This window comes from Saccharomyces kudriavzevii (assembly GCF_947243775.1).
Source record: "Saccharomyces kudriavzevii IFO 1802 strain IFO1802 genome assembly, chromosome: 9".
In the NCBI taxonomy this organism is placed as follows: Eukaryota; Fungi; Ascomycota; class Saccharomycetes; order Saccharomycetales; family Saccharomycetaceae; genus Saccharomyces; species Saccharomyces kudriavzevii.
Genome location: NC_079280.1, coordinates 390,068 through 412,015, shown reverse-complemented (window position 1 = coordinate 412,015; position 21,948 = coordinate 390,068). Strand labels below are relative to the sequence as shown.

General features: G+C 41.7%; 8 protein-coding genes across 8 annotated transcripts; 4 read left to right on the top strand and 4 right to left on the bottom strand.

Annotated features, from left to right (window-relative positions):
• Positions 1–90: 90 nt before the first annotated feature.
• On the top strand, positions 91–1,473 carry DAL1 (allantoinase; the record flags this gene model as incomplete). Its single annotated transcript, XM_056228808.1, has 1 exon — positions 91–1,473. One exon carries the CDS (start codon positions 91–93, stop codon positions 1,471–1,473), a length of 1,383 nt encoding a protein of 460 aa, XP_056088493.1.
• A 288-nt stretch (positions 1,474–1,761) lies between these two features.
• YVH1 (tyrosine protein phosphatase YVH1) lies at positions 1,762–2,853 on the top strand (the record flags this gene model as incomplete). The annotated part of the gene is made up of 1 exon (XM_056228807.1): positions 1,762–2,853. One exon carries the CDS (start codon positions 1,762–1,764, stop codon positions 2,851–2,853), a length of 1,092 nt encoding a protein of 363 aa, XP_056088492.1.
• A 112-nt stretch (positions 2,854–2,965) lies between these two features.
• On the bottom strand, positions 2,966–4,063 carry MND2 (Mnd2p; the record flags this gene model as incomplete). Its single annotated transcript, XM_056228806.1, has 1 exon — positions 2,966–4,063. One exon carries the CDS (start codon positions 4,061–4,063, stop codon positions 2,966–2,968), a length of 1,098 nt encoding a protein of 365 aa, XP_056088491.1.
• A 171-nt stretch (positions 4,064–4,234) lies between these two features.
• Positions 4,235–4,882, top strand: INA22 (Ina22p; the record flags this gene model as incomplete). Its single annotated transcript, XM_056228805.1, has 1 exon — positions 4,235–4,882. One exon carries the CDS (start codon positions 4,235–4,237, stop codon positions 4,880–4,882), a length of 648 nt encoding a protein of 215 aa, XP_056088490.1.
• Positions 4,883–5,046: 164 nt separating this feature from the next.
• DAL81 (Dal81p) lies at positions 5,047–8,076 on the bottom strand (the record flags this gene model as incomplete). The annotated part of the gene is made up of 1 exon (XM_056228804.1): positions 5,047–8,076. One exon carries the CDS (start codon positions 8,074–8,076, stop codon positions 5,047–5,049), a length of 3,030 nt encoding a protein of 1,009 aa, XP_056088489.1.
• Positions 8,077–8,598: 522 nt separating this feature from the next.
• SEC11 (signal peptidase complex catalytic subunit SEC11) lies at positions 8,599–9,102 on the bottom strand (the record flags this gene model as incomplete). Its single annotated transcript, XM_056228802.1, has 1 exon — positions 8,599–9,102. The coding sequence occupies one exon, from the start codon at positions 9,100–9,102 to the stop codon at positions 8,599–8,601; it is 504 nt and encodes a 167-aa protein (XP_056088488.1).
• A 366-nt stretch (positions 9,103–9,468) lies between these two features.
• Positions 9,469–10,560, bottom strand: MRS1 (Mrs1p; the record flags this gene model as incomplete). The annotated part of the gene is made up of 1 exon (XM_056228801.1): positions 9,469–10,560. One exon carries the CDS (start codon positions 10,558–10,560, stop codon positions 9,469–9,471), a length of 1,092 nt encoding a protein of 363 aa, XP_056088487.1.
• A 3,493-nt stretch (positions 10,561–14,053) lies between these two features.
• On the top strand, positions 14,054–19,870 carry FLO11 (Flo11p; the record flags this gene model as incomplete). Its single annotated transcript, XM_056228800.1, has 1 exon — positions 14,054–19,870. One exon carries the CDS (start codon positions 14,054–14,056, stop codon positions 19,868–19,870), a length of 5,817 nt encoding a protein of 1,938 aa, XP_056088486.1.
• Positions 19,871–21,948: the final 2,078 nt, after the last annotated feature.

The window sequence follows — 21,948 nt, the reverse complement described above, 5'->3', positions numbered from 1 at the left end:
CCCCTTTTCCATTGGTCATTTTCAATTATTCACAGAAGTGCATGGAAGAACGTACAGACCAAAAAAAGTGGAATATTACCAACGACGAAGATGCCTATCAATGCGATCGCCTCCAACAATGCTATTATCAATGGTGCGAACAAACCTGCGACCATTGTGTATTCGACCGAATCAGGCACGATTCTGGAGGTTTTAGAAGATTTGGTTATTCTCGACAAAACTGAGATAACCAAATATCAAATACATACGCTGGAGGACGTATCTCCATCTACACTTCTCCCCGGACTCGTGGATTCTCATGTTCATTTGAACGAGCCCGGTAGAACAAGTTGGGAAGGATTCGAAACCGGAACTCAAGCTGCTATTAGCGGCGGGGTCACGACGGTGATTGATATGCCGCTAAATGCTATTCCTCCGACGACAAATGTCGAAAATTTTAAGGTTAAATTGGAAGCTGCTCAGGGCCAAATGTGGTGCGATGTTGGATTTTGGGGTGGTCTTGTACCACACAACTTATCAGATCTGGTTCCCCTTGTTAAAGCTGGTGTTCGTGGATTCAAAGGATTCTTGCTTGACTCGGGGGTGGAGGAGTTCCCCCCCATTGGTAAGGAATACATCAAAAAGGCATTGAGGATCTTAGGTAAGGAGGACACCATGATGATGTTTCACGCTGAGTTGCCCACAGTGGACGATGAGCAACAGCAACACGAGGACAATCATCGTGAGTATTCTTCGTTTTTATCTTCGAGACCAGATTCTTTTGAAATAGACGCCATCAATTTGATTCTCGAATGTTTGCGTACTATAGATGGCCCAGTACCTCCTGTACATATAGTTCACTTAGCATCGATGAAGGCTGTTCCATTGATCAGGGAGGCGCGTGCTTCGGGACTACCAATAACCACAGAGACGTGTTTCCACTACTTGTGCATTGCTGCAGAGCAGATTCCAGACGGAGCCACTTACTTCAAATGCTGCCCCCCCATTCGGTCTGAATTTAACCGCCAAGGTCTATGGGATGCACTGTATGAGGGTGTTATAACTTCAGTGGTGAGCGATCATTCACCTTGCACGCCTGAGTTGAAAAACTTGCCAAAGGGCGATTTTTTTGATTCTTGGGGAGGAATTGCTTCTGTTGGGCTAGGTTTACCCTTGATGTTTACTCAAGATTGCTCTTTAGTGGACATAGTTACATGGTGTTGCGAGAAAACTTCCAAGCAAGCGGGGATGTTTCATCAGAAAGGCGCCATAGCTCCCGGATACGATGCTGACTTAGTAGTATTTGATACGAAGAGCGAACATGTAATAACTAATTCAAGTGTTTACTTCAAGAACAAACTGACTGCCTACAATGGGATGGTAGTCAAGGGTACTGTTTTGAAAACTATACTAAGAGGACAGGTGGTGTATACAAAAGCCAACGGAGTGACGAAAGCGCCATTGGGTAAAACTTTGTTAGATCCGAGACGCTAAAGCAAACTTCAATGAAAAGTGTTTTATAGAAATAAAAAGTGAAACCACATCATAAAAAACAAATATATACAAATATGTAAATATCTGAGTTTCTTCATTTTCATTTAAATGACACAATTTATAATGACCTACAATATTTGCATTTAAGTTCTTACGGCCGCAATCTGAAATTTTCTTGACATGAAAAAAAAGAAATGTAAGTGAAAAATATATTCGAGCTCATCGAATCCATTTAGCATAAATATACTGCAGAAAAAACAGCCAAAGCAGCACAATATTGAACATAAGATGTCAGAGAACACAGCGTTAGCCGAAGAAGAAGTTATTAGAGTGTTGGGGGGCATATATCTTGGTGGGATCCGCCCCATCATGGAACACAGACCATTAGGTGCAGAATTCAATATCACTCATATACTCTCTGTTGTTAGGTTTCAAGTAATTCCTGAGTACTTAATAAGGAAGGGATACACGCTAAAGAACATACCGATCGATGACGACGACATGACAGATGTGCTGCAGTTTTTTGACGAAACTAACCGGTTCATTGATCAATGTTTGTTTCCCAATGAAGTTGAGTATTCGCCTAGATTGGTAGATTTTAAAAAGAAACCACAGCGTGGTGCTGTTTTCGCTCATTGCCAAGCGGGAATATCGAGATCTGTGACTTTCATTGTGGCATATTTGATGTATCGCTATGGGCTGACACTATCAATGGCAATGCATGCCGTTAGGAGGAAGAAAGCAAATGTTGAACCAAATGAGAATTTCATGGAACAACTAAAACTTTTCGAACAGATGGGAGGAGATTTTGTTGATTTCAACAACCCCACTTATAAGCAACTGAAGCTGAAGCAATCTATTAGGCTGGATCCATCAGGTAATGACTTAGTGTCCAATGCCAAAATGTTCAAAGATTCAGAATCATCTCAAGACCTGGATAAACTGACTGAAGCAGAGAAAAGCAAAGTTACCGCAGTGAGATGTAAGAAATGTAGAACTAAATTAGCATTATCCACATCTTTCATCGCACATGATCCTCCAAGTAAGGAGTCATCAGAAGGTCATTTCATTAAGAGGGCTGCAAATTCTCACCGTATTATCGATATTCAAGAATCCCAAGCAAACTGTTCGCACTTCTTTATCGAACCATTGAAATGGATGCAACCTGAACTACAAGGTAAACAAGAGTTAGAAGGAAAATTTTCATGCCCAGGCTGTTCTAGCAAAGTCGGTGGATACAATTGGAAGGGATCTAGGTGCAGTTGTGGTAAATGGGTTATTCCCGCCATCCACTTGCGAACCAGTAAAGTAGACCAATTTCCCATACAATCCACTGTTTTGCCCAACATGGTAAATTTTGAATCTGAAAAAATGAAGTGAATAGCCAAATATTCAGCAAATACAACCATTAGTATGCACTTGCGGGTATATTTTTATATAGATTATGTATATCTATAGATATGAGTAAATTAGCATATGATGGAAGAAAAACCTAGTCTTCGCCTCGATGTTGCCTGGCACGCCTTTCCATTAATTCATCTAAGCTAGTTATCCTTTCCCTAGTCCAATTTCTCCAATTGCTCGCTAGATCAGGTGTGATCTCACCATAAGAAGTTGAGGATTGGCCGTAATCGTACCCTCTTGCCTCTCTCCTGGTTTCCCCGTCATCATCAAAGTCAGGATTCATACCTAGTTCTATTTTTGAATCCTCTCCGTCATTATCACTATCAATATCATATGGATTTCTGTCTATGTGATGAACCTCCTCCACAAATTGTTGTAAGGAGCGTGATAGTGAAGTGGGCCTTATTAATAGGTCATCTGGAACAATCTTCTCTCTCTCAGCTTCTATTTCTTCTCCCTGAGATTCTTCTTCCTCATTATCTTCTTCGTCTACAACATGATCAAACTCTGCATCGTAATCATATGATATCTCATCTTCTTCAGATGCTCCCTCATTGTGTGAATGATTAGCGCTGTTATTAGAGAACACGACTATACCATCATTTACAACGCTATGGGAGTCTGCCACACCTTCACCGATATCATCATCATTTTCCTGTAAAACATGAGGTAATACCATGCGTTCCACAGAGCCATTATGTCCGAGGTCCTCTTCCCTAAAACTTGGCTCCCTAAAGTCTTCCTCGCTCTTTCTTTCTGCGTTTTGAGCTTGTACTCGGGATTTTAGCATTTCTGAATCATACATGGTTTTATTAATGCCTATTGGTTTGAACCTATTCCATCCTAATTTACGTATTTTGGGCAGCTTACTTTTATATTGTTCCGATAGCATCATGAATTCGTCTAACTTACCGTCTTGTAGTTGACCAGACGAGGTAGGGAAATAAGGAAACTCGCTGAACACATTATAAGCTGACAATGATGGAATATATTTTATGACTCTGGATTTCTTTCTTCTTATGAACCTTTCAAGAGAGTTATCGTCATCGTCGTTCATACAATTTCCGTGTTGATTCTTCTTACTCCGGAGATCTCTCATGCTGTACTTTTCATGCTTGGCCCCTGCAGGATCCTGATTCCTTCTTATATCGTTAAATAATGCTATATCTCTCAGTGCTCTCACCATTGCTTTATCTTCTCTCTTCTGTTGTTGCTAGTGTTGATCGCTTTTAAGATGTGCCGTTATGATCTAGCTATTTTACGCATTCCAAAAATTACAACTTACTTGATAAAATAGTCAGAGGACGGTTATAAGGCAGAGAAAGGTGATATTACATTTACCCAAGCGAAAGGAAAGATGTTTTCGGTAAGATCTCCATTAAAGAATGGGCTTATGAGGAGTTTTAGTCGCATGAAGATGGCAGCTAGGACTGTTACATCAGCGAGTACAAGTGTTAAGTCGAAGTCAAGGTACGATAAAACGATGAACAAGCCTTTACTCTTGGTAATGGTGTTTGGGTCGATATTGAACGCTGGAATAGTTGAAAAGAGGAAAACTAATGATATGGAAAGAAAGTATCATTTAAAGGTCGATAAGTTGAAAGAGCTGATACAAAGAGTTCATGATAATAATGGAAAGGTAGATTTTAACGCAGATGATGAATTGAAACTAGTAAATTTATGTTTAGGAATTGTCAATAGAAATCAACCTACGATGGAAGAAGATAAAAATGACATCATGATTCCTAAGGAGGAGTCACTGGAAGAGATTTGGCAAAGTATAATAGAAGAGGCAAAGAAAGAAGTGATGGAACCGACTTCAATCAATGATGCTAAGAACAAAGATGGGATTGTCACAGACTTGGATCTTCTGAAGAATTTGAAAAATTCAAAAAAAGAAGATGAACAAGTTTATTTAAATGGTGATATCCATATGATAATGAATAAGCCAGGTGATTTGAATGAAATTGCCAAAGAAAATGTCAAAATGCCAAAGTTTCTATAGAAGACTTTACATATCTCAATATAGTGCATGTAAATATGATACAACGAAGAAATAATATTATGCTCACTAGTTATAAGTTTGTTTTGTAGAAAATATTGTTATATTATTATAAGTCTATTCTATTCTCTTTATTGAACAAGAATGGTCATGTGCTATTATATACATTATAGGGGGGTTTCCTTTGCCTCAATTGTTACGTTTTTACTATTAACTTCATTCATTTTTATAATTTGGTTACTAGCAGTACTTGCTTCCTCTTTTGGGTTCGGATTATCTACTTTGAGTTCTGCTAACGATTCCTCATTAATGAACCTCTCCCCTCCTGTAGATTTTTCATTTGTGGCAACATTCGACTCTTGCCTGATTTCGTTTATAGAGCTTAAGGGAGAGGCATTCATTTGAGTATTAGAGTTCACGTTCACAATTGAATTAACTCTGGGTGAAGACGTATTAGACGCGGGGTGTCTATTCATATGCGAGGGTGTAACGTTTGGTGAAGATTGTGCAGCCTTTTTGGAAGTCTTACTTGGCATAAACGGTAAAGGAGTATTACTGCCATTGTTATTAGTACTGTTTACAGTGGGACTTCCCTGCAATTCTTGTTGTGTTTGCCTTGGAGTGGGATTCATTGGTGTTGTTGTGGGAGTCGTACCGTTAGGAAAGGAGTTCAATTGCTGCAGGATCTCTTGCGGTAGATTTTTCCATTGGTTCAATGGAGATCCTTGTTCAGTCATAGCAGGAGATCCCACATTGAATTGAATTGGGATTTGTGATTGCACACCGGACCTTGATGGATTAACGGAATTCATGTTGGAATTGGGACTCACCTCCACTGGCTCATCGGTCAATAGACCAGGAATTTGTGCAAACAATAAATGCATGTTGTTCAAAGCATTTGATAATTTATCAAAATATTTGGAACCGATCTTCAGTACCCAGGTGTAATTTCTGACGTAATCTCTGAAAATCGTGGCCTCTTCTTTCGTCGCTGAAGTTACATACAATAGAGCAGAAAATGTGCCAATTAACATCAGGTTTCCCGTGGAACAATTGTACCAAAAGGCATTGATGTGTTCATTTTTCAAATCTCTTATGAATTCAATTGCAGCAACGAGCCTAGTTCTTGCAGCCGTCCTGCAAACTTGGACCAAATCTTTTGGCGTCTGACGATTTAATGCACAAATGATTTTTCTATGTAGAGTAATTTCTGTAGCAAAGTAGGCTAGAGTCAAAGTGGAGTTTGAATTCAACTTCTGAGGTGTGGAGTGACTCATCGACAAACTTTTAGGTAATGAATGATACCATTCTCTTAATTTCAATTGTAACGGCTTTGCCAATTTCAATACTTGTTCAATACTTTTATTTATTGTCAATGATCCCTGAGTGTAAAAAGTGTCCATAATTTCCCCAAGGATAATGCTCAAAGAAACCATCTGTTGAAACATCAACGTTCCATTCTTGAAATCTTCTACAGAAGGGTTCATATTAAATATGGGTAAATTACCGAAGGCTATTTGATGGTTTTTCACATCATTCGATGAAGAAGGCGAAGACTCTGATTGGTCGTTTTGCAAAGAGTTTAAAATAGTCGGTGAATTCGTAGGAAAATCATCAAAATTCAACAGCTTGATCATCCAGTTTCTACCTAAAATCAAGTGGGATTGCCTACCTTCGTTCAATGCACACCATTTATCCATCAACCAAACTGCCCAGGCTAATCTTTTTCTCAAATCCTTTTCCCATTTAGGTAGTTTCCAGTCATTGCACTCCACACCAAGACCCAATTCCTCTGCAAGAGCCACTACGCTAGAGCAAAGGACCCAGTTGTTATGACACTCGCTACGGCATTGTAAAATTAAAAGGCCAGTTTGAATAATGCTTAATTTTGGCCTTCCGACTCGAGCATAAAATGTATCTAATGCAATGTTGTTTAGCTGTGCAGCAACATCGGGCTTGGGGAATCCTAACAGCGCAGGGTGGAAATCCCAGTATTGCAGTGCGAGCGAGTAGATGGATGCCAGTAAAGGTGCTGTGAGTTCTCTATAAGACCTAGAATACTTTTCTAGGAAAACACGCTCGTGTAAGATTGGAAGGAAAGGATGAACTAATTTGAAAAAAATTTCTACCAAAAGATGGCCATGTGGATGCACCAAATTTTCCACCATATCGACTTCGTATTCTTGTTTAGTATGAAGAGCAGTGTCAAAATCGTCCTGTAGAATAAACTGTGCAGTAGGAGACACCTTTCTTAATGATAACGTTTTCGATAGTTGTATTTGGTCCACATTATCTAACCTTACATGTTTAGTCAAGTTCAAATCGAAAACTGAAGCCGGGCCCACAAAAAAGGAAGATCTAGGATACTGTACACGTTGCTGTTGCTGCTGCTGTTGTTGCTGTTGCTGTTGCTGCTGTTGTTGCTGTTGATGATGTCTGAAGAGCATATTGCTAGGTAGGCGATTTGAGTACTCTTCAAAATTCTTCATTCGCTTGGCATTTGAAGAAGCTGATATGATATTGTTCGCATTGGAGGACGTTCTTTTCAGGTAATTCGGAGTGTTGCTAAAGGTACATTTCGTTCTGGAGGTTTCACATTCGAGACAATTTCCTAGATCTGGAAAATAGTTGCATTTTGTTTTCCTCAGCTTGCACTGATTACATGATCCCATCATATTACTTGGACTTGCAATGTCATTATTGTTATTATTATTACTATTATTATCATTATTATCATTATTATTATAATTATTATTATTATTATTGTTATTATTGTTATTAGTATTATTATTATTACTGGTATTATTAACGCTCTTTTCGGTGCTGTTGTGGTCATTATCGTCAAAGGTTGTTGAACTTTCAGTTTTAGAAAGCAAACTTTGATAATGATGTAGAAGTGTATCCAGGTTCTGTTGTTGCTGCTGTTGCTGTTGCTGTTGTTGTTGCTGTTGCTGTTGCTGTTGCTGTTGCTGTTGCTGCTGTTGCTGTGAGCTCCCCTTTTCCCTCAGTAGGTTAGGATGGTCGTTTGCCAAGTGTTGTAAAATGGTGGTATAGTTATCATTGAAATTTAGTATGTCATGGTTATTGTTGCTATTGTTGTTGATGGTATTGTCATTTGTGGACGAGTCCCTAGAGGTTGCCTCTCCGCTCTTCATGGGCGACGTGACATTATCAGCTGGTGATTGGTGAGGGTCCATTTGATAGTTATGGTTGCCTGTGGTTCTGCCGTTCGCCTAAGTAAGCCAAGAGTTTCAAGATTTACACTATTATTTCAAAATAATTCTTATCATCTATTATTTTACGTCATCATGTACGAAAATATAATGTATTTTTAAACAACTCCAGCAATAGGTATCTTATTGACCATTTCATCACCACTGGGATGTTTTCCATCCAATTTGTTGACACTTTGCAAAGTTCAGAGGCGATCAATCCAGGCTGAACAATCCAATCGTTCGAGAGTTGAGCCTAAATGATCACCAATAAGCCGTGCCCGGTTTTTTTGACACATTGAACTAGCAAGTGAAAGTGTGTGTTCTTATATAAACTAACATAATTTTCTACATCAAAATAGTCAGAATGATTATCGATCAAAATTCTCAAATGTGATTCAAAAAAATGTTTTTTTCCAGCGTATATCGAATGGTTATATAAAAAAATGTAAAAGACCAGAAGCACAAATACAAGGCACATAGTATTGCTTCAAAAAATCAGGCAGGCTATTCGCCGCCCAGTAGAGCACTCAATCCCAGTATACCTAACAATGCAAACTTGGCGTATTTGTTTTCGCTGATCCAAATCGTAATGTACCCCAACTGTGGGAAATAGCCCTTGACAGTCCCCACAATTTCCTTTGACTTATCCAAATAAATTCTCTTGTTGGCGTACAATGAAATGTCATTTCCAGCGTTATTATCACCTTTAGTCAGGAGGAATTGCTTTTCCACGTGATCGTTATGTTGCCTCAAAACTCTATGCACAATGGGAATCTGTTTTCCCTCGACCTCATACACCACAATATCGCCCACTTGGTTGAAAGCGTTTCTATTCCATAGGAAAAGGATGTCACCTCTTTGGAAAGCCGGTTCCATGGAGCCTGAAAGAACAACCACGATGGGTGAAGCGCTATTCGTAGCAATGGCTAAGCCTTGCCAAAACATGTAAGCAGACGCAAACAAAAAGCATACGTTTAACAGTTTTTGCAATTCCGATCTCAAATTCATTCCGTGCTGGCTCCCTTAGCGTGTGCTTTTGCAGTGTGTTCTGTTGGTATATTGTTTCTGTATTTGCTTCCTTCGAAATTATTTTTTCTTGAAATCGCTTTAAGCAATTGAAAAAAGTATACGTAAAGTAATTACAAAAGTAAAGGAGCAGTATCAAATGGAAAGTTTTCACAGCTCTGTGGGCTTGTAACTCGTAAATAGTAGGCAGTCAGTACTGTATACAAAGCAACCCTTGTTTGAACAGTTGAGAACTGCCTGAGATTGCAGATGCGTCTCAGAAGATTCGGCTAGGCGAACGGGTTTCTGGCCTAGTATAAGTCATCCAGAACTTTTTCTATTTTTTTATTTACATGTTACATAAGGAGATTATAATTTAACGTCCTTAAGGAACTCTGACGAATCGGCCTGGAAATTTTGCAGATTGAGCTTCTCTTGTTTGACGTAGTCGTTGAATTCCTTTAGGATTCCAGAGTCGAACCTGCCGTTCTCTTTCATCACAATGTCTACTAGGTTACTATACGTACGGAGAGTTCTACTCGAAGCCATGGCGGAGAGAAAGACCTCTGTCATATCGTGTGCATCTTCTCTTGTATCCAAGGAAAGACAATCCTTTAAGGAGAAGTCGAGGTCGGTTGTCGAAGATAGCATGGGTAATTTGAACTTCCAGTTAGTATCCAAACACAAACGCATTAGTGGGTCGGTGTCGTTATAGAAGGCAGATCGCAATAACCGCTTGGTAACAATCTCTTTTATAGAGGCACGTATCAGTGGATCATATATCTGGTATTCTTGAGGTACAGTAATAGAGGGGTTTTCCACTAATGAGGCCCTTATGGGGGTTAAATCGCACCAAAAGGCATCGATGAATTCTGGATTGCAAATGGCCGCAAGCAGACGAGTCTCTCCATCAGGAGACGATAGCTGAACCCCTTGACACTTGGCATAAAGCAGATGCTCCAGGATGTTTAGTTGTAGTTTGCAACTAAAGTCCAGCAGCGGTGCTCGCTGTCTTTCTATGGAAACAAAATTGGTCATTCTGGGAGATGGGCCAAGAACTGATATGATCTTTTCGGTCGCGAAAAGTGTATCAGTGGGTAGCAAACTTATGTGCTGTCTACGCTCAGTCGAAAATGTATAATCAAACGGTATATTCTGCCAATTGACCAACCTAGTGTCGAATTTATTATCAACAGTCATCTTGCAAAATGCAAATGAATCATTCGTCAAAAGAACGCTGAATAGGTTCACTTTGCCCTCTTCGGCGAGACGTGCCCTCAATTGCTCGAAGGTAGTACATCGAGCGACCAAAAAGTTTCTCACTGGTGCCTTCCTATTGTCATGCCAGTCTTTTTTACTGCACAAGATCATCGACAGGAATTTTAGCGTTTTGAAGTTTGCCTTACGACAATATAAGTCGATGGCCGGGATCACCGACCTTGCTAAGTTCTTTGGAGACATTTCACGATAAGATCTGAGTTGTATACGAGCCTACGCTTCCATTGCTGTTTATCTCATGCCACCTTTACACTATGCTACGAGTTTTAACAGTTTTTCACTTTTCATGAATTCCCTTTTCCGCATTGTTGAAACAGATCAAGATTTGAAATAATAAGGATACAAACGCCAAAAAATGCGAAGACTCAAGAGGAAAAAGCTGAGCAAGAGACCCATTGAAACAATCTAGAATGAGAATTCTGGATAGCGGAGTATTTAGCTCACCTTAAGTAAAGGAATTTACTTCTTTTCGATCTAGCCGGAACGTACTGTCGATACAAGAATAATATGACGGTAGTTCGTGTTCGGGCAAGTATATGAATGATCTCAAGGAAAGGCCTCGCTTATATCAATTGAAAGACAGTTGCCACACATGTCCTATTGCTCTTTTTTACTGAAGTCACTTAAATTTGGAGGGATCAGAACGAAACGAGAAGTTATGATTAATAATTTTCTGCCTTTGCCATACGGGGAAATACTCAGAAACATTATTAGATAGTGCTGGCTCCGACTGTTGTCCTTCGGACTGATCCTTGAGAACAGTGATCTAATGTAGACTTTTTTGTCTGGTCTTTGCAACTATTTTCTCATGCCAATCGCTCGTCTGCAGGCACTTCGAAATTTTGCTGCTGTAAGGAATCGTACTGTCCAGTAGTAATCTGCAAAAATGGCAATTACCTGAAAGTATGCCAATCCGCTCCATGGATCAACCTTTGGAAGGTTTATCTGATATGACTCCCTTACATTGTAATGACAAATCGCATTTAAATTGAAAAAAACTGCTGCTAACCACTTTTGAACAAGATTTTTCAAAGAGGCTCCATTGGCAAACATAAACGTACTTTGCTAGCGGTCCCTACACCCACATTGCAATATCTAAGACGCTAGAGTTTGCTAGAAAATCGGTTTGACGATCTTTGAGAAGCCACAAAATGACGAAAACTGTCGCGAAACCCACTTCGCATAAACATCGCTAGTTGAGAATGAACAACTGCCAAAATAACTGTAACATTAGCCAGAACAACGACAGGAGGAACTTGGCTACAGCCGATTCGTGCTTTGCTTTGCCCGCTTTTTGTACTTTGGTCCATCCATTCCCCCTTTTCAATCAGCCCGCTACATAAATCATTCACATAATCTACTGTTCACTATTAGTGGCAGCGTTATTGCCGTCAACGTCACCGATGCTGTCGTCCTTCTTCCATATTTTATGACCGCATAATCGACCATTATTTACAGTTGAGCCTGAATACCAAACAAACTAATATAAACACATTATATCAAAAATAAAGGGAGCAAAGGTGGCCAAACGCTACCTTTTTTCAGGCTCTTTGGGACCCTCCCCCCCCCATTGCACATCATATCAATGCTAAGACGGGGTTTTTGTTACTTTGAAGAACTCTCGATCCTTCCAGCTCCCCTCTTACTCTCCCCTCACCTCATCCTGGTCACTTAGGTCCCGACTACGTACACTTCTCAAGTCTGATACGGCAAGCAGTCTCCCACATCGATTGGTCCAAAATACCGTCCAAATTTTATGGAGGGACGGGCAATGCACCCAAGCTTAGCAGGAAGTTAAAGTACCAAAATAGAAAAATACAACTTTGTCGCTCCCTTACAAGTAGGAATGCTAGCCTATCAATTCATCTCCAGGTTCACCCAGCAGTGTGGTAAAGCACTCAATACAAATGAAAAATGAGGGGAATTATGAAGACAAAAAGATGGAAAAGCTTAATTAGTTATGGTTCTCGCCATCCCAAAACGGTCACTTGCATACATTGGGGCACGCACTTGCAGTGCTTCTTTTTCTGGAACTTTTTCACCATCTATTTTCCCTTATCTGAGCTGCTGGCGCACACGGACATTGTTTCACATTCTGGATGTGTGCGAGAAAACAGACCCTAACACGAATGTTAATGCGCTAATAAGCATCATCACCACAAGAAAACTCCTATGCCCTTTTTTCCCCTTCGTATGCATTTCTCAGACGTAGTGATGCCTGAATATGAACTCACCTCCGCAGCATGCAGGAAGGACATTCTACATCACTGGATTCGCGACCGTTATTTGTTCTCTCTTCCAGAAGTGGAGTTTAGAACCATAAAACTTTAGGACCACCACCAGACTGTATTGCCTGCACTGCCTCCAGAGTGTTCTCACAGCTGTAATCCCTAGTGATCTTTTTCCTGGTCCCGACAGGAACGCCGGCACGCAAATTAAACTTTCGCGGCAGGAAAGAAAAGGCTTTTTTCTTTTTTGCCTTTTCTTTCCGCAGAATGTGGCATTACATAAGCATTTGTCTTTTTGGGTGTGCCTGAAAAGTTCAAATTAAGGTTTTTTCTTCTTTTTTCTTGACAAGAAAATGTCGCCCAAAGAGTTTGGGCCGTTATTTTGCTAAGGACGTGGGGCGTTTTTGTCTTTGATTCTTCTCTGGGGCTAGCGATCGCTAAAAAATTATACTTTACTGGTACGAGTTACGTTTTTTTCTTTTTTTCTTCCTTTTCTTTTTCTTTCCCTTTGTCGCAGTGATAGCTTCGAAGAACTATTGATTGCCTTGGGCAATCAGTCCGAGTACTTAGAAAGTGATTGTTGTCGGAAATTAACTTTCCCGTAAAAGAATGACATTCTTTCCAAAAAGAAAATTTAGGTTTTTTATTAGGTATTTTCCAAGCCTTATTTTCTCTTCTTCTGCTTTGAGATAGACAAGTCATTCTCGCAGCATTTTAACGGTCGCATCAGGACATTGCTTACCTTAATTTTTTGTAATAACGTGCGAAGAAGATGAGCACATCCAATTCTGCAGTCTCTTCTCGGGCAGAGCTTTTAACGGCTATCAGTGGCGTGATTGGCAACAAAGGAAGCGCACACCTTCAAATGGATTGCCAATTCGATTGACTTGAGAGAGTTTGTTTATTTATTTCTTGGTTTTGAGGACAATTGCCCAAAACCTAAAAGTGCCTGTGCTCGAATAGGACGATGTTGGACCGGCATCTCCTCCATCGAGCAAATTAAACCGCTACTAGGTGCGGCAGTTTCTAGAGGAGAATCGGTAATTCATTTTAAATCCATGCCCTTATGATTAGGAAACTATCTTAGTAGTACCATTCATTTTACGGATATTAAGCGCTTTTTACTTCGAATCAAACATTGGACTTATCCCGTTTGAGTAATGTTTGTCTTTGATATTACCACATACGAGCGTCCTTACTCTTTCCAAAGAAATGAATGTATTGGTGCATCCATGTTACCACGTTCCCTTCTAGTTCAAGAGTAAATGATCCATAGACTTACCAGTACAAGGCATTTAATGGTTGTCAGTTGGAAAAAAGGGTTGATTGCTTCCCAAAATAAACGTATAAAAACCCTTATGTTCATCAATTATATTCTCTCATTATGCCGTGGTTCTAATTAGAAGTATATTTTTGTAGTAATTCCCAAAAACCTATATCCACAAACCATGCAAAGACCATTTCTACTCGCTTATTTGGTCCTTTCGCTACTGTTTAACTCAGTTTTGGGTTATCCAGCTGCACTAGCCCCAAGGGGATCCTCGGACGGAACTAGTTGCAATTCTATCGTTAATGGCTGCCCAAGTTTAGACTTCAACTGGCACATGAACCAACAAAACATCATGCAATATACTTTGGATGTTACTTCTGTGTCTTGGGTTCAAGACAACACTTACCAAATCCAAATCCATGTCAAGGGTAAAGAAAACATCGACTTAAAATACCTATGGTCTCTAAAGGTCATTGGTGTCAATGGTCCAAAGGGTACTGTCCAACTATACGGTTTCAATGAAAATACCTTTTTGATTGACAACCCAACTGATTTCACAGCTACTTTCGAAGTTTACGCTACTCAAGATGTCAACAGTTGTCAAGTATGGATGCCTAACTTCCAGATTCAATTCGAATACTTGCAAGGTAGTGCTGCTCAATATTCAAGCACCTGGGAATGGGGTACCACGTCCTTTGATTTGTCTACCGGTTGTAACAACTACGACAACCAAGGTCACTCTCAAACAGATTTCCCAGGATTCTACTGGAACAAAGACTGCAACAATAACTGTGGCGGTTCAAAAACATCCACCACATCAACTAAGTCTCTAGAATCATCATCATCATCATCATCATCATCATCATCATCATCATCATCATCATCATCATCCTCATCATCATCATCATGTACATCCACATCAACCACAGCTTCAGCTACACCAACCACCACCACATCAGAAGCTTCTTCCACTTCGAAAACTTCGTGCACAAAGAAGAAGTCTACAACCCAGCACCATGATACTACTCCATGTACCAAGCATAAAACCAGCTCTACAACCCAGCACCATGATACTACTCCATGTACCAAGCATAAAACCAGCTCTACAACCCAACACCATGATACTACTCCATGTACCAAGCATAAAACTAGCTCTACTACTGAAAGCTCTTCTGCTCCAGCTCCAACCAGCTCTACTACTGAAAGCTCTTCCGCTCCAGCACCAACCTCATCTACTGAAAGCTCTTCCGCTCCAGCACCAACTTCATCTACCGAAAGCTCTTCCGCTCCAGCACCAACTTCATCTACTGAAAGCTCTTCTGCTCCAGCACCAACTTCATCTACTGAAAGCTCTTCTGCTCCAGCTCCAACCAGCTCTACCGAAAGCTCTTCTACTTCATCTTCCAGCTCTGTTTCGAAGACCTCTTCTACTGCTACGCCTACCCCAGTACCTACCGGTCCAACCTGTACTACTGTCGTGAACGGCTGCCCTAGTTTAGATTTCAATTGGCACATGGACCAGCAAAACATCATGGAATACACTTTGGACGTTACTTCTGTTTCTTGGGTTCAAGACAACACTTACCAAATCCAAATCCATGTCAAGGGTAAAGAAAACATCGACCTAAAATACCTATGGTCTCTAAAGGTCATTGGTGTCAATGGTCCAAAGGGTACTGTCCAACTATACGGTTTCAATGAAAATACCTTTTTGATTGACAACCCAACTGATTTCACAGCTACTTTCGAAGTTTACGCTACTCAAGATGTCAACAGTTGTCAAGTATGGATGCCTAACTTCCAGATTCAATTCGAATACTTGCAAGGTAGTGCTGCTCAATATTCAAGCACCTGGGAATGGGGTACCACGTCCTTTGATTTGTCTACCGGTTGTAACAACTACGACAACCAAGGCCACTCTCAAACAGATTTCCCAGGATTCTATTGGGACAAAGACTGTAGCAATAACTGCGGTGGATCATCAAGCTCTTCTGCTCCAGCTCCAACCTCATCTACTGAAAGCTCTTCCGCTCCAGCTCCAACCAGCTCGACCGAAAGCTCTTCCGCTCCAGCTCCAACCAGCTCGACCGAAAGCTCTTCCGCTCCAGCTCCAACCAGCTCGACCGAAAGCTCTTCCGCTCCAGCACCAACTTCATCTACTACTGAAAGCTCTTCCGCTCCAGCACCAACTTCATCTACTACTGAAAGCTCTTCCGCTCCAGCACCAACCTCATCTTCTGAAAGTTCTTCTGCTCCAGCTCCAACCAGCTCGACCGAAAGCTCTTCCGCTCCAGCACCAACTTCATCTACTACTGAAAGCTCTTCTGCTCCAGCTCCAACCTCATCTACTGAAAGCTCTTCTGCTCCAGCACCAACTTCATCTACCGAAAGCTCTTCCGCTCCAGCACCAACTTCATCTACTGAAAGCTCTTCTGCTCCAGCTCCAACCTCATCTACTACTGAAAGTTCTTCTGCTCCAGCACCAACCAGCTCTACCGAAAGCTCTTCTACTTCATCTTCCAACTCTGTTTCGAAGACCTCTTCTACTGCTACGCCTACCCCAGTACCTACCGGTCCAACCTGTACTACTGTCGTGAACGGCTGCCCTAGTTTAGATTTCAATTGGCACATGGACCAGCAAAACATCATGGAATACACTTTGGACGTTACTTCTGTTTCTTGGGTTCAAGACAACACTTACCAAATCCAAATCCATGTCAAGGGTAAAGAAAACATCGACCTAAAATACCTATGGTCTCTAAAGGTCATTGGTGTCAATGGTCCAAAGGGTACTGTCCAACTATACGGTTTCAATGAAAATACCTTTTTGATTGACAACCCAACTGATTTCACAGCTACTTTCGAAGTTTACGCTACTCAAGATGTCAACAGTTGTCAAGTATGGATGCCTAACTTCCAGATTCAATTCGAATACTTGCAAGGTAGTGCTGCTCAATATTCAAGCACCTGGGAATGGGGTACCACGTCCTTTGATTTGTCTACCGGTTGTAACAACTACGACAACCAAGGTCACTCTCAAACAGATTTCCCAGGATTCTATTGGGACAAAGACTGTAGCAATAACTGCGGTGGATCATCAAGCTCTTCCGCTCCAGCACCAACCTCATCTACTGAAAGTTCTTCTGCTCCAGCTCCAACCAGCTCGACCGAAAGCTCTTCCGCTCCAGCACCAACTTCATCTACTACTGAAAGCTCTTCTGCTCCAGCTCCAACCTCATCTACTGAAAGTTCTTCTGCTCCAGCACCAACTTCATCTACTACTGAAAGCTCTTCTGCTCCAGCTCCAACCTCATCTACTGAAAGTTCTTCTGCTCCAGCACCAACTTCATCTACTGAAAGCTCTTCTGCTCCAGCTCCAACCAGCTCGACCGAAAGCTCTTCCGCTCCAGCACCAACTTCATCTACTACTGAAAGCTCTTCCACTCCAGCACCAACTTCATCTACTACTGAAAGCTCTTCCACTCCAGCTCCAACCAGCTCGACCGAAAGCTCTTCCGCTCCAGCACCAACCTCATCTACTGAAAGCTCTTCTGCTCCAGCACCAACCTCATCTACTACTGAAAGCTCTATTGCTCCAGCACCAACTTCATCTACTGAAAGCTCTTCTGCTCCAGCACCAACTTCATCTACTACTGAAAGCTCTATTGCTCCAGCACCAACTTCATCTACTACTGAAAGCTCTTCCACTCCAGCACCAACTTCATCTACTACTGAAAGCTCTTCCACTCCAGCTCCAACCAGCTCGACCGAAAGCTCTTCCGCTCCAGCACCAACCTCATCTACTGAAAGCTCTTCTGCTCCAGCTCCAACCAGCTCGACCGAAAGCTCTTCCGCTCCAGCACCAACTTCATCTACTGAAAGCTCTTCTGCTCCAGCTCCAACCAGCTCGACCGAAAGCTCTTCCGCTCCAGCACCAACTTCATCTACTACTGAAAGCTCTTCCACTCCAGCACCAACTTCATCTACTACTGAAAGCTCTTCCACTCCAGCTCCAACCAGCTCGACCGAAAGCTCTTCCGCTCCAGCACCAACCTCATCTACTGAAAGCTCTTCTGCTCCAGCACCAACCTCATCTACTACTGAAAGCTCTATTGCTCCAGCACCAACTTCATCTACTGAAAGCTCTTCTGCTCCAGCACCAACTTCATCTACTACTGAAAGCTCTATTGCTCCAGCACCAACTTCATCTACTACTGAAAGCTCTTCCACTCCAGCACCAACTTCATCTACTACTGAAAGCTCTTCCACTCCAGCTCCAACCAGCTCGACCGAAAGCTCTTCCGCTCCAGCACCAACCTCATCTACTGAAAGCTCTATTGCTCCAGTTCCAACTTCATCGAGCTCTAGCAACATCACTTCTTCTGCTCCAGTTCCAACCTCATCTACTCCTGCCACTGAAAGTTCTTCCACTGGTACCACCACCCTTGTTCCATCTTTTTCATCTCAACACCCTGGTAGCAGAAGCGAAACCACTGTCTTCCCAACTACAACCGGTACTACTACTGTCGCAACTACAACCGTGACTTCAGTCACCACCCCATCGACAACTACAATCACGACTACCGTTTGTTCTACAGGTACAAACTCTGCCGGTGAGACTACCTCTGGATGCTCTCCTAAGACTATTACTACTACTGTTCCATGCTCAACCGGTAAAAGCGAAAGTACAGCTCCCGCACCTACCACTCCTGTGACCACAGTTATCTCAACCACTGTTGTTACCACTGAATACTCTACAGGAACAAAACCAGGTGGTGAAATCACAACCGGATTCGTTACCAAGAATATTCCAACCACTTACCTAACCACCATTGCTCCAACGCCAGTTACAACTGTTACTAGTTTCACATCAACCACAATCACCACAACTGTTTGCTCTACAGGCACAAACTCTGCTGGTGAGACTACCTCTGGATGCTCTCCTAAGACTGTTACAACTACTGTTCCATGTTCAAATGGTGTCAGTGAAAACACAGCTTCTCCAGCTACTACTCCTGTGACAACAGCTATCCCAACCACTGTTATTACCACTGAATCTTCCACGGGCACTAACTCTGCCGGTGAAATCACAACTGGTTACACTACCAAGTCCATCCCAACCACTTACATAACTACTTTGGTTCCAGGCGCACCAGCTACTCCTGCCACCAATGTTGCTCCAACCACGATTACCACCACTGAATGTTCTGCTGGTACAAACGCTGCCGGTGAAACTACATCCGTATGCTCTGCTAAGATTATAATAAGCTCTGCAAGCGCAGGTGAAAACACTGCTGCTACTCCTGTGACAACAGCTATCCCAACCACCGTCATTACCACTGAATCTTCCACGGGCACTAACTCTGCCGGTGAGATCACAACTGGTTACACTACCAAGTCCATCCCAACCACTTACATAACTACTTTGGTTCCAGGCGCACCAGCTACTCCTGCCACCAATGTTGCTCCAACCACGATTACCACCACTGAATGTTCTGCTGGTACAAACGCTGCCGGTGAAACTACATCCGTATGCTCTGCTAAGATTATAATAAGCTCTGCAAGCGCAGGTGAAAACACTGCTGCTACTCCTGTGACAACAGCTATCCCAACCACCGTCGTTACCACTGAATCTTCCACCGGCACTAACTCCGCCGGCGAAATCACAACTGGTTACACTACCAAGTCCATCCCAACCACTTACATAACTACTTTGGTTCCAACTGCCACGGGCTCAAATGGTGCCAAGAACTATGAAACTGTCGCTACTGCAACAAACCCAATTTCAATCAAGACAGGCTCAACATCTCCAGCTGCTGCCACCGCGCCAGCTGCTACATCCCCATCCCTAGTCGGACCAATTCAATCTACTTCTGGTTCTGCAGTTGCTACATACTCTGTTCCTTCTGTTTCAAGTACTTACCAAGGTGCTGCAAACATCAAGGTTCTAGGAAACTTTATGTGGCTACTAGCTGCCCTTCCAATTGTGGTTTGATAAAACAATACCATCAAGTTCGTTTCTTCACTATGATTTTATTCTTATTAAACTTAATTTTCACTTCGATACCCCCACTTTTTGCTTTCCGCTTTCCTGTTTCACTGCCTCGAGTCAGTAAGAAATAAACTCCGTTGAATAGATATTCATTTATTTACATATTATTAGTTCTTTAAAAATTGTTCTTTACCTTTATTTTACTTCATTTGACTTGCCTCTCCCCCGCCCCCTTCGCTTCTTCAACCTATCTTGAAACTAATCCAAGAGCAACTTCAGGATATCATGAATGCCCTTAGCTTGATGTCGCCGTCGGGCGGTGGTGAAAACCTTCCTCTCGCTACTTTTTTTTGTTTTCTTTTCTTTTTTTTTTGCCAAGCGCCTGCACCGTTCGTTTATCAAAGTCTTGGTAAATGATAACCATCTTCCCGCAAAAAACAAGATTATTCTTTCAAGTTTAAAAAAATTCTTAACAACCTCACATTTTCCAACTTGATATTAGGAGCTGGTGGTCATCATGTGCGACAGAGTTTGTGGGTGGGGTGAGAGGATCCTTACAGGCACTCTTTCTCTTAGGCCAGAGAATATTCCTTTCTTCTATCGGAGCCTGAAAAGTAGTGTTTCATAACTCACATGCCCCCACGGTTTCTTAAGTGTGCCTAGAAGTTACAAATTAGCTTAAATAAGGTTAATGACAAGTCCGGGAGTGTCATCAAATCCGTCACGTTGCCTTTAATTTAAGATTCGCGAAGTAAAAATTACATATTTTATTAAACTTTCCATGGAATTTCGCTTCTTTTTTTTTTCCTATTCAGAGTATCCGACTTCCATAGTTTGGGCGGGCCAACCTTAAAAGAAACAGAAAAAACTTAAAATCTTGACGTATGGTATCGTCAAGAATGCTCAAGATGATGTAGATTTCCACGATTGGCCTTTTTTTTCTAGGGGCAGATGTCACGGCTTAGAAAAACCTGCAGCAAAAACATGACAATCGTTGTCGACCTGATCGACCTCGTGGTGGGGAGGTGCCCTACTGTGTTACTTGGAAAGCATTTCTTACGATTGGAACTCTAGAGTTTTCCGGACCGTAAGAAATTATAATACGTTTTTTTCGACATGAATGAAAATGAAGTTCGAGAGAAGGAAAAAGGACTAATTGTATTCCTTCTTCGCACGCGTACCCCATACTTTTTGCTTACGTAATAACATCTAGATTGATTTATAGATAAAGAGCCCCCCTTTTCCCTTATAGCATCACAGAATTCTTCGCAGCTGATCTTTGCATTAATGGGGGGTCAGCCATTACATCACAGATACTCCAGAGGCCATGCGATATTCCAGGCAAGCATACGTGAATAACCGGATATGACAGTGATTGGTCAGATTCGCTAAGCCACAATCGCCTTAACGCTAGCGTTGATCCCCTGGCTTCCGCCGCAAATTAGTGTTTCCTTGACCTGTTTATTTAACTGCTGCGCTGCTAATAAGGTTTATGCCTGATTTCAATAAGGTTTGGGCCTGAAATATTTGTAAGGACATTTGGAAAAAGGAAATCAAAGTGGGATGAAATGTCCCATGCATGTTTCCTGAATCGAATCTTTGTATTGCTTCGCCCACTTTGGATTAGTCCATTTTCCGGCGATTCCTTTATGTCAAAAGCTGGAACGGTGACATTGCATGCACTCTTTGAAGTGCTTTTTCCTATTCATAAAAATTATAATAACGAGGCCACCAGCTGTTGATCGTGGTTCGTCGTTGATATATATCGGACAATAAAGAAAGTCACCCAAGAATCAAGAATACCCAGCAAAGTCGGCAGGTATAGGAAAGAAGTCTCGGCCCTTTCAACGGTGTAGATTGGTTGATTTGGCGTAGTTTTGACCAAAATCTTTCTTTCCTTGCCATTCTCTGGAGTCTTGCTATCAACATCTCCCTATGCGGAAGGTTACCAGTCATAGCGATTTACAGGTATATAGAATGGGGAGAGATTGAGAAAGAGATAAGAGCCAATTGTAGCGAGGGGCTTATCGCGGAGTTGCTGATACTCAGAACTAATACATATAACCAGAAAAGGAAATATT